This window comes from Cryptomeria japonica, chromosome 3, assembly GCF_030272615.1.
Source record: "Cryptomeria japonica chromosome 3, Sugi_1.0, whole genome shotgun sequence".
NCBI lineage: Eukaryota > Viridiplantae > Streptophyta > Pinopsida > Cupressales > Cupressaceae > Cryptomeria > Cryptomeria japonica.
Window position 1 is genome coordinate 978,372,878 of NC_081407.1, and position 12,267 is coordinate 978,385,144.

Here is a 12,267-nt window from a genome sequence, read left to right on the forward strand (position 1 = left end):
AAAACAAACAAAAAAATCGTCAAAAATCTGATGTACTTAAAGTGCACAAAGTTACAATCAGAGCTATGAGAGGTTCCCCTAGTAAAATTTTTGAATTATGATTGTATACTAATCCCTTTGTTAACCATTAACTTTTGAATTTTTACAACTTACTAAAAGAAAAAAACCTCACTACCAAATTGATATTATCATGGACTGAAATTTCCTAATTAATTTGCTCCTCGAACAATTCACCAACCGCACACTTGTGTTTACGGAAGTCGCTCCATAAAAGCTGTGGGGACGTTTACAGTTTGCAATGAATATACACGGTACCCTACGCAGTTATTTCAGAGCTTTAATAATTTCTTGGAATATACCTTTGGAAAAAGCAAAAGCTTTTTGGACACCAGACATTTGTGTGAGATTGCACGAATGGCTTACAGTATTCCACACGATTTCTTTCACTTGTGGACCAGGCATTAAAATTTCCATAGAAAAACGTGTACCTAGATTCAATCCAGAGAGCTTGGAGTGCATCAACAAACCGTACAGCAAAAAAATTTGGGCAATTCTAATATTAAAAACACACTGCTTTTGAAGAGCTCATTTATACATGTCAGAGATTAACTAGGGTAGGTGGACAAATATCTAACCAACCTCTCACTATAACTGAGCTTGCTTATTATGTACTAATTACACCTTGTTTAAACATATGTAATAGTCGATTTGACACCATTATTAAGCTTGCATTAGCATCCTGCACATCTGGAGCTCATGACAAGTCTCTGCCCCACCACCTTCCAAATGTCTTGCCTCCATAATTTGGATATTTCTTTTCTAGAAGCGCACAGAAGAGTTCTCTCAATCTGAATACCTCCGCCCAACGCCACCTCTCTTTCAAAATGTGAGCAATGACTCTCAAACACGCTCACTGTAACATGCAATCTGAAACGCAGCATGAAGAGAAATTCAACTTCTAGAATGTTCATTTCCTCGAGTGTCAAGCCGCCCACTTTTGCAAAATAGCCGTTGTTGCAATGCCTGACCCAAAAGCACCACTTTCACATAAGCCATCTAGAATGTTCATTTCCATCTAGCAAAACTACATTGATAAGAAGAAAAACTATGACTGAATGTTCATTTCCATTTAGCAAAACTAACATTGATAAGAAGTAAAAACAAACCAACTCACAAGTCAACTAGAACGTTCATTTTCATCTAGCAAAACTACATTGATAAGAAGCAAAAACAAATCAACTCACAAGTCATCCAGAAATTTGGTAGCGACCATGACACTGGTGATGACCAGCCTGTGAATGTTAAGAGATGTAATACGAAAGCTTGGATTGTTGAGAATCAGACGATCTATATAAACATATGCAACAACAAATGCCGAAGGGCTGCAGCGAGAATACTTGAAGATCCTTTCAAGGAACTTTTCTATGCCCATTTCAGGAACTTGCAGCGCAGCAAAAACACATAAATTCTCTGTAGAGAAGCTTTTACCGGAAGAAAACAGTAGCCTTTCGTTCCTTGCTACAAGTCTCTGGAGTAGGGAAGCTAGAACTGCAAGCATACAGAGATTTGACTCATTTTCTATGCTGAATGAGTCCCAGCTAAAAAGACGGCTCATTTTCACATCTACTAGTGCCATTCTTGTTTTGTCCTTGAAGTGAGCTTTTGAAAATTATGAGAAAGCGAAGAAGAACAAGTAGATATACGAGGATTGAGGAGGTTTACGGGTCGAATCACACGGTGTGTGAAGTCTAGTCTAAATCAAGATAGCTTGTCCATATTTGAGATTTTCCGAATCATTCGTCCGGATCATTGATTTGACATATTCATATTTTAATAAAGTTCATAGTACATCACCGACGGTAAATTGTGCACATGTGGCATTGTGAATTCATGTCTTGTAAGTAAATTTGTACCTTGGTCAATACCCAAAAAAACGTGTGTGTCAGAAAGAAAAAAGATCACTGAGTTTAGGTTGTATGCAGGGAGGGAGACGAGCTAGCAGTTAAAAGAAAGTCGTCTTATTAGGGGAAGAATATCAGTAGCTGAACATGCATCAATTGTTGTGAAGGTTGTTGTCATTTAAAAAGTAATTTTTAAAGAAGAGTTTGAAAAAGTCTGATTGTTATAAATTAATAATAATTTTTGAGTTATAAATTATTACTAATTTTTTAGTTTAAGATGTATTTAGGGAGGGAGAGGAATAAATAGTTAAAGTGGGCTTTATTACTACTTGTCTATGTCTATAGCCATCTAAAATGTTTCGAAAAGGTCATGACAGCCATAAATTATTATGTCTATAGCCATCTAAAATGTTCCTTTTAAAGAAGAATTTGAAAAGTTCATGACAGGCATAAATTATTATGCCTATAGGCATCTAAAATGTAACTTTTAAAGAAGAATTTGAAAAGGTCATGACAGCTGTAAATTATTAATAATTTTTTAGTTTATGTTGTATTCAAGAAGGGAGAGGAGCTAATAGTTAAAGTAGGCCTTATTAGTACTTGTCCTAGGCAATATTATGCTAGTGGTTATCCAGCGATATAAAAAGTAACTTTTAAAGAAGAGTTTTCAAGGAGACATTTACCAAAAAAAAAAAAATTAACTCTTCTTTAAAAGTTAATGAAAACTCTTCTTTAAAAATTATCTTTTAGGTGGCTAGATAGCAGAGCCATCTATCCAACCACCTAAAATGGTTTACTTTTTATGTCATTGGATAGACAACTCCCAATACTATTGCATTCATCAAGTCTAATTAATAAACTGGTTTGCACCAATATAATTTATTTAAAACATTTGGTGTTATAGGGGCGGATTTCTAAGAATAATTTTTTTTTTAGACTTTTATTTAATTTTTTTATAATTAAAAAATAAATGTCTTTTTTAAATAAATTTTTTTATTTATAATATTGTAAATAAAGTGATTTTTCTATATAGATTATAAATTTAATATTTTTTAATTTTTCAAAATATAAGTAATAAAATCAATTAGTTATTTTATAGGGATTTGGTTTCACACTATTCAAATTAAATTTAAAAAAAAATTAAACTATTTCATTAGAGGCATTACACAACAAACATTTTTATTAAAAAAATTAACCCCATTATTAATGACTGTATGTATTCTTTATGATTATAATTTTGTATATTTTTTCTTAAAAGCATTCTATTTTTTTATACTTTTTGAAAAACATTATTTTGTAATCATTTTAATATATAAAAAATAATTTAACAAGTTTTAATCATAATTTAACAAGTTTTAATCATAATTTAACAAGTTTTAATCATATTTTAATAAAGTTCATAGTACATCACCGACGGTAAATTGTGCACATGTGGCATTGTGAATTCATGTCTTGTAAGTAAATTTGTACCTTGGTCAATACCCCAAAAAACGTGTGTGTCAGAAAGAAAAAAGATCACTGAGTTTAGGTTGTATGCAGGGAGGGAGAGGAGGTAGCAGTTAAAAGAAAGTCGTCTTATTAGGGGAAGAATATCAGTAGCTGAACATGCATCAATTGTTGTGAAGGTTGTTGTCATTTAAAAAGTAATTTTTAAAGAGTAGTTTGAAAAAGTCTGATTGTTATAAATTAATAATAATTTTTGAGTTATAAATTATTACTAATTTTTGAGTTTAAGATGTATTTAGGGAGGGAGAGGAATAAATAGTTAAAGTGGGCTTTATTACTATTTGTCTATGCCTATAGCCATCTAAAATGTTTCGAAAAGGTCATGACAGCCATAAATTATTATGTTTATAGCCATCTAAAATGTACCTTTTAAAGAAGAATTTGAAAAGTTCATGACAGCCCTAAATTATTATGCCTATAGGCATCTAAAATGTAACTTTTAAAGAAGAATTTGAAAAGGTCATGACAGCTGTAAATTATTAATAATTTTTTAGTTTATGTTGTCTTCAAGAAGGGAGAGGAGCTAATAGTTAAAGTAGGCCTTATTAGTACTTGTCCTAGGCAATATTATGCTAGTGGTTATCCAGCCATATAAAAAGTAACTTTTAAAGAAGAGTTTTCAAGGAGACATTTACAAAAAAAAAAAAATTAACTCTTCTTTAAAAGTTAATGAAAACTCTTCTTTAAAAATTATCTTTTAGGTGGCTAGATAGCAGAGCCATCTATCCAACCACCTAAAGTGGTTTACTTTTTATGTCGTTGGATAGACAACTCCCAATACTATTGCATTCATCAAGTCTAATTAATAAACTGGTTTGCACCAATATGATTTATTTAAAACATTTGGTGTTATAGGGGCGGATTTCTAAGAATAATTTTTTTTTTTAGACTTTTATTTAATTTTTTTATAATTAAAAAATAAATGTCTTTTTTAAATAAATTTTTTTATTTATAATATTGTAAATAAAGTGATTTTTCTATATAGATTATAAATTTAATATTTTTTAATTTTTCAAAATATAAGTAATAAAATCAATTAGTTATTTTATAGGGATTTGGTTTCACACTATTCAAATTAAATTAAAAAAAAAATTAAACTATTTCATTAGAGGTATTACACAACAAACATTTTTATTAAAAAAATTAACCTCATTATTAATGACTGTATGTATTCTTTATGATTATAATTTTGTATATTTTTTCTTAAAAGCATTCTATTTTTTTATACTTTTTGAAAAACATTATTTTGTAATCATTTTAATATATAAAAAATAATTTAATAAGTTTTAATCATAATTTTAAATATTTTTCATGTAATTATTAAAAAATGTCTATTTTCATTCTAATTTTATATTATACAAGTTTATAATTATTAATAGTTATTTTATTAAGATCATTTATAATTAATATTACATAAATATAATTAATTTAATTATTATACTTATATAGATTTTGTAATTATATTAGGATTTTTAGTGTCATAAATTGTATCTCTATACAATTTCATCCTCACCTAGGCCTCACTTATGTGATCTAGCCTTTCATGCTTTGACTCTGCTTTGATTCTATTCACACCCATCCACAATCTGCATCTTTGGTGCCTTTATGGGACACTATTCAAATTTGAGTCTTGATTGGCAAGTCTAGGATGCCCTAGGTGCCATGATCCTCCCAAAAATGGCCCAGATTTGGATCCCGCAATGGTCACATTTCAAAGGTAGGAAAACATTCTCTGTGTCAGCTTGCTCTAAAATTTTGAACACATTTGGTGTAGTTAGTATAAAATTGAGTCTAACCCCCTCATTTTAAAAACACAAGAATATCTCTCAATTGCACTTTTGCAAATTAAAGTGGGTGAGCAATCAAGCATCATTAAGGCAGTGAAGGAGAGGTCAAGTTTAGATTTCAAGCATTCATGATGGCAACCATGATCAAGACATTCTACATGATGTTATAAACCTTTGCATGAAGAATTCAAAGCAAGATTTGTCAAGGTATCAAGTTTCAATTCAAGCATTTCATTTCAGATTTAGCCTTGCCCTCAAAAGGCAATCTTTTCCAATTCAATCAATTCCATTTCAAATTTAATTTTAATTTCAATTTGAGGGTTAATTCCAAACCTATGGTTTGACCTAAGCAAACCCCTATTAACAACACCATTTTCCTTCTTTCTACATGCAGATGATAGATTTAGGAGCCATGGAAAAATATTTCGGTAGGGAATTCGACGATGACCAGATCTAACTTTTGTAGGAGCAAAAAATAGAGGACCAAGTTGATAATTGCCTCTTGATCCTGCAAATTTCTAACAAGCTTTTGGGAACAAAGTCTAAGCAACATTCTAATTCCAAAAGTTTCTTATTTGTCCACATCTAATAGTTGGAGGACCAAGTCAATAATTGCCTCCTTGTCTTGTATTTCCAAGCCTAATTTGCTATCGCAGGTGCCTCTTTGTTCCTTCTTCTCATACTTAGCTCTGTGTCTACATTGTACCTGTAGTTTCTTGTTAATGTTATTTTATGTCAAATATCCATCATTTAACCTAGATTTAGCCTTTAAATTACATCATTTCAATTGCATCCTCAACTCAATCAAAGGGGAGTAGAATCCAATCTGCATTCAACCCTTCTCGTAATAGAATACGGCTTGAATCTATTGGGTTCTCTCTCCCTTGATATGTTGTGTGGAAATAAGTGAATTCATACCTTGATTTATGGATCCCTATTTTCACCAACTAAAGATTTTGGTGAACCTGACATTGTGCTTGCATTAATTATGATTTTTATTTTCAAATCTAATTTGTATGCATTTAATCAATTCATTTTTGCACTTAATTGGCATTAATTTAGAGGTTGAATTTCATAAAACCCTAGTTTATTTTGATAAAATTGACTTATGGGTTACATAATTTCTAATTTTTATGCTCGGATCTAATTATTATTACATGATATTTCAAATTTTGAAGCATTTAGTTATGGCATCTATCATTTCTTTAATCTATTTATTGGTTAACCAATCCTTTATTAGGAAATTGCATTGCTTACTCATACATGCTACTTGCATTTTCAATTGCATAAGAGGTATTGTGAATACAAATTCATTCACTTAGATTTTCCTTCTTTGAGCATGATTTTTTTTACCCTTTCACCTAAATCTAACATACCGGTAAGAAGAATGTTGCAAATATGGTTATAATGTTAGTGATGTCAAACTTGTTTGGTGCTATCATTGATGTCACAACTGAGGATGAGTTTGTGTTGTATGTGATTATGTGTAGTGGTGACTAAAGTGAAGAAGAAGTTGTAGTTGTTCAGTTGTGTGGTTATGGTAGAGGCCCATAAATGTGTGTCCAGTTGTTGTTATATTATCTAGAGGTGATGTTGAGTGAGTTTGAAGTATTTTGGAAAGGTGATAGTATTGGAAGTTACAATATGCAGTAAGGAGTAAATTTAAATTCCTTATGGAAGAATGCTCTACATTTCTCCAATTTTTGAAGATGATGGCTTGGAGTTTTGAAATTAATGTTTGTGTTCTATGGATGTTGCACACTATCATTCTTTGAAGTCCTTAGTTTCTCAAATGTTGAAGCTGGTTATTGTTGTTTTCTAGCAATAAGGTTGCCTATCAAGACTGGTCGGAGAATGCCCCATTCCTCCACAGTGTTGGTTATTGTATTGAGACTTGGACGACATGTTCATATAGTTCATGTAGTGTTCTAGTTCAAATTTCATCTGTTGGCTTTCTTGGCAAGTGAAGTTAAGTTTTTATGTTATTCGGTGTGATTATTTGTGTTGGTTTTTGACCGACTCAGTTAGTTTACCTTACTTGGATCATACTCTTTTGGTTTGGATATGCATTGGAGGTTGAGTTAGAGCATTTTTGTATGTGTTACCATGGTGTATGAAGATTCACATTGAGTAATTTGCATTGGGTGATGTTTTTGGGCTGACTAGTTAACATGATTTATTAATTATCTACATGTTATGTTTGATGCCAACTTTGGAGGATAAGTTAGGGTGTGTTGTTCATTGGAATCAACTTTGGAAGACTTGTTGTGATGTATTTTGGTTCCCTTTATCTCTTGGGGTGGACCGCATTTGGTGCAATTGCTCCTAGTGCCCAACATTTTATAATTTTTGTATATTTTATTAGTGGCCAACATAGTCGAGGGTTTCAATGAATAAGATAGTATATAAAGATGTGCATATGTGTGAATTGAAGTATGGTTTCTTATGAATGATATGAAAGCACATGTGGAAAGTAGAAGTGCAAATTTCAGTTTGTGATGAGCATTGATGATCATATCCTCTAGTGTGATCGAGTTTTGAGATGATGAATGTGTGAGTTGTGTTTAGACAGTTTCATGATCAAGAGATCTTGTTCATTTCAATTCATCATTTCCTTGTGTCTACTAGAAGACAGTGTGTCCTTTTGGCATCTTGTGCAAATCTGTATCTTGCCCTAAAGTAGTGAACTTCAGTAATTCAAGTCCATTGTATCTTGCCTTGGGATTGTGCATCTCAATAATTTGCAAGTCTATTGTATCTTGCCCTAAGGTTGTGTTCCTTAGTCCTGCAAGTCCAAATCAGGAGAAATTAATTTCCTTAGTGTTAAACCTAAAACATTGTAATCAATTATTCATATTGTTAGTGTGATTCTCATTGTGGTTTTCCTGCTTGAGGTTTTCCACATAAATCTGGTGCTCTCTTTTTGTATTGTTTTTTATGGTTTCATGTTTTATTATTGCTGAGATAAGATAATTGTGGTTTGAAGTTTAAGATCTTAAAGATAAATTGGTTTAATGATTGGATTGATTCGCCCCCCCTCTCAATCATGTGGCGTGTTCAACAATTGGTATTAGAGAGAGCTTCCTCTAAGATAAGGTTAACCGCTTGAGGAAGGTTCGGGATGGTGCAATAGATTAATTTCAAAGAACCAACATTTGATGGCACAAAGTATTATGCTTGAAAGATGCAAATGAAATATCATTTGAAGTCTTTGTTGCTTGGAATATGGGATATTATTAAGACTAGTTATACTACTCTAATTGGTGGTCCTTTTACTTCAATGAGGTTAGGAATCATAAAATAATTTCAAGGAAAGTAATATAATAGTCAATAGTTTGAGTGACAAAGATTTCTTAAAGGTCACAAGATGCAAAACTGCAAAGCAAATTTGGGATAAGTTGAGCAATATTCATGAAGAAGATCAGAAAACCAAGCAAGTCAAGATGCAAAATCTAAAGTATAGATTGGAGACATTGAGGATGTTCGAAGATAAGAACATTGAAGGTTACCTACACAAAGTGAATGAGGTAGTAAATGCAATTAGAGGTATTGGTGGAGAATTGAAAGAAAATGAAGTTGTGAGAAAAGTAACGAGGGCACTACCTAGATCTTATAAACCTAAGTTGTATTATATTGAAGAAAGCCATAACATGGATACATATACATTGGATCGACTTTATGGATGACTCTTTTCCTTTGAGATAAAAAAGTTTGAAGAGTTGCACAATGTCAAGAAATAAGTTGCATTCAAAGCCACCAAGAAGATTGAAGATGTACCTAAAACAAGCAATGATCCGAATAATATTGAAGTGAACTTTGTAAGGAGACTAAAGAAAGGATCCAAAAATTTACAAAGGTAAGTTTCCCTTCAAATGTTTACATTGTGGGTGAATTGGTCATTATGCCACTAGATATAATTTCAAGAAAGATAACTATAAGAGATCAAATGATGATAACAAGAGAAATAATAGTTAATAAAATAATAGATGACAAAGATAAGCCTAAAAAGAGTTTTTGCTCAATGGATAGCTATTCCTTTGAAGAAGAAGATTGTGATGACTCAAATGATGAATCATTATTTTTGGCCACAGAAGAAAAGGATAGCAGGAAAGGTCCAGTACTCCACATGATGAGAAGAATGGTGAAAGATCAATGACTATAAAGACTACATGTAAAAGTAGAACCAAAATCTTGGACAATTGATTCTAGATGCTCAAACCATATGACAAGTGACAAAAGGATATTCATAAAATTTTAAAAATATGATGGTGGGTCAGTAAAGTTTTCTAGTGAGGAGGTTGTACCTATCTATCGTAAAGGAATCGTATCCATTGATGGCAAGCATAAGACAGATGGTGTTTATTTTGTTAAAGGCTTGATACATAATCTTTTGAGTGTGTTGGATGTGCAATAAAGGCTATAGGATCATATTTCATGAGTCCAAATGTGAGATTAGAAAAGGAGGTTCAGGAAGGTTAATTGCATAATGTATAAGAACAAATGGTAATGTTTATTTCTTAATCCCCCAAATCACAGGCTCTTCATCATCAATCTAGCAGCCACAATGGCTCATCTCAACTTGTTTGTCAACATTTTGCCTCTCCCCTTCTAGGGGTTCCACCTTTAGGTGGTCTTCTAGGGGAGAGAGGACGTTGGCTGGTGGTGGTTCTTATTGGCCATCTCCTGATGCTTCAAAGTGGTTGGACCCCATCTAGCTTTGGTGATTTCTCCTGCCCACATCATTGAAGACAAGGATAAAGATAAATAAGATGAGGGGTAGTACATTCTTGATGTCACCACAAAGCCTGTTGATGTATGGGGGAAACTGAATGACTAAGATCCTCTACTTCCTTCGATTGGTTTTGTTCTTGCCACTTAATTGGCTTTTTCTTATGATGTTATAACCTTTCTAAGATTTTCTTCTTTGAAATTAGGGATGTGATGTTATATCCATCCAACTTTTTTTGTGAATGTGTATTTTATTTTCTTATTAAAATAGAATCCCACACACATATTCATCAAAAGAGTATAAAGGTTTGCAAGTTATAGGGAGATAAGTATGAAGATTAAGATATTAAGAGGGAAGAATTACTAAAAAATTATGTATAATACTTGAAGTTGTTATTTTTTTATGTTAAAGTATTTTTAGAGATACAAGGTAAATATTATGCAATTTGAAAATTAAAAATATATATTTTATTTAAGAAGTATTGAAGATTTTTTAGGGTTTTTAATGTAAGAGGGTGTATAATGTGGCTAGATAGAAGAATGGTTAAAGTATTGATGTAATTGGTTCAGTTAATGTTAAAATCTATCTTTAGAATTATTTTGTAATGGATTATTATAGTATTGTTATAAGTGATTTGTAAATGTAATCTTTTTGGTCGAAGGCATATTTCTATTGTACATAATTATTTTTAGTTGAATTCGACACCTTGTTGTATTAAAATCTATACAAATATGTCTAAAATCTTGGTTGTATTGATTGGTCTTTCAAAAATTATACTACTATAGTAGGGTCTATATCGAGACCAAGTCCAAAAAAAAAGATAAAATAGTATGAATGGGGCCAAGCTAGATCATTACTGTATGCGGGAAAAGCCAGTCGATAGAACTCAGTATGTGAAAAATGGAGTCTAAGGAGCCTTGCTCACACACCCACAGGACTTCTTGGTACAAGCTATGGAGTCATGAAGTATGGCTCAGCTTCCCAAGGTTGGTTCCATGGTTCTTTATCTCACAAGGTCCCTCAAACCCATGTCTTTGCTCTCAGATCACTGAGCAAAGTGGTTCAGGGATGACAAATGCAAGAACGAGGGATGCTTCTGTTGATTTTAAGATGGAATGCATCCTAAGTTATACATGATCCTATAAATGCGATAAACTAGTTTATAAGATGACAAGATTAGTAACAAGACTATCCTAGCATGATATACTAGTCTATGATTAAGCTAAATGATAAGGAAAATACTCTAAACATGCATATTTAGATTAATTCCTATTGAAAAGAGAGGCTAAATGATGAGCACAAATGATATATTAAAGCTTGCATGGATTTGAGTATAAGTGTGATGCTAAAGACTTGGATGATGAAAAATGGAGGAATGAGAGCTCTATTTATAGCAAAAATAGGGCAACGGATGGCTAGGATTGAAAGATTTAATCAAGGGTTGAGTTTGAAAGTTGGGAATCCATGTTTGCAATTGTCACCAATGAAATGGTGACAAATGTCAACATAAGACTGGGTTGAGAAGAGAGGTAGGAAGCATTAAATGCTTGAGAAGACCTCATGGTTATCTTAGGGGGTAAGGGTTATGGTTAAGTTAGGATTACCCATTGGATAAAGGTTTTACCCAAAGGATAAACTCTTGTGCAAAAGATTAAGGATAACCATGGTCAAAGCAATAAATGCTTTTTGAGACCCTTGGGTTACATGGAGGTTGAGTTTAGGGAAATTCTTTAATCATGCTAGAGGGTTGAGTTAACCATTAATGGTTTGGGAGACTTTCAAAGTTAAGTGGTTGAAGCCTTTAAGGATTTTCAAAGACTTTGAGGGTTTGACAAGTGACTTCCCCTTGCTTCGGGATGTGACAAAGTTTAGAAGATGGGTTAGGTTAATTTAGAAGTGATTAGAAGAGTCTAGAAGGGGTTAGGAATAGGGTTTAGGAAGCAAGTGGGAGATGTAGGATTTTGCAAGTGGATGAAGGGATAATAGGATTCAATTGAATAAAATGAATTTAATTCAATTTGGTTGCAATTTGGGAAAATCAAATAAATTAGATTTATTCAATTTAGGATAAATTATTTTAATTAAATTTGAATTTAATTAAAAGTGGATAGAAAGGATTTAATTGAATAAAATGATTTATTCATTAGATGTCAAAAGAGGCCTAGTGAATTTAATTTAAATAATTTGAGTAATTTACTTAATTTAAATAGAGGAATGTGGGTGATTCAATTAAATTGGATTTAATTAAATAGAGAAATGAACATAAAATATTCATTTAGGAATATGGTCATTTTTATACATCTACATTTTGCCCCTCTTTGAAGTGACATGTGTGCACATGTTA

General features: G+C 32.0%; 1 protein-coding gene across 1 annotated transcript; it reads right to left on the reverse strand.

Annotated features, from left to right (window-relative positions):
* Nucleotides 1-298: 298 nt before the first annotated feature.
* On the reverse strand, nucleotides 299-1,726 carry LOC131076192 (cyclin-U2-1). Its single transcript, XM_058013242.2, has 2 exons — nucleotides 1,245-1,726; nucleotides 299-1,023 (listed from the first exon to the last, which is right to left on the reverse strand). The coding sequence occupies exons 1-2, from the start codon at nucleotides 1,634-1,636 to the stop codon at nucleotides 732-734; spliced, it is 684 nt and encodes a 227-aa protein (XP_057869225.1). The 5' UTR covers nucleotides 1,637-1,726; the 3' UTR covers nucleotides 299-731.
* Nucleotides 1,727-12,267: the final 10,541 nt, after the last annotated feature.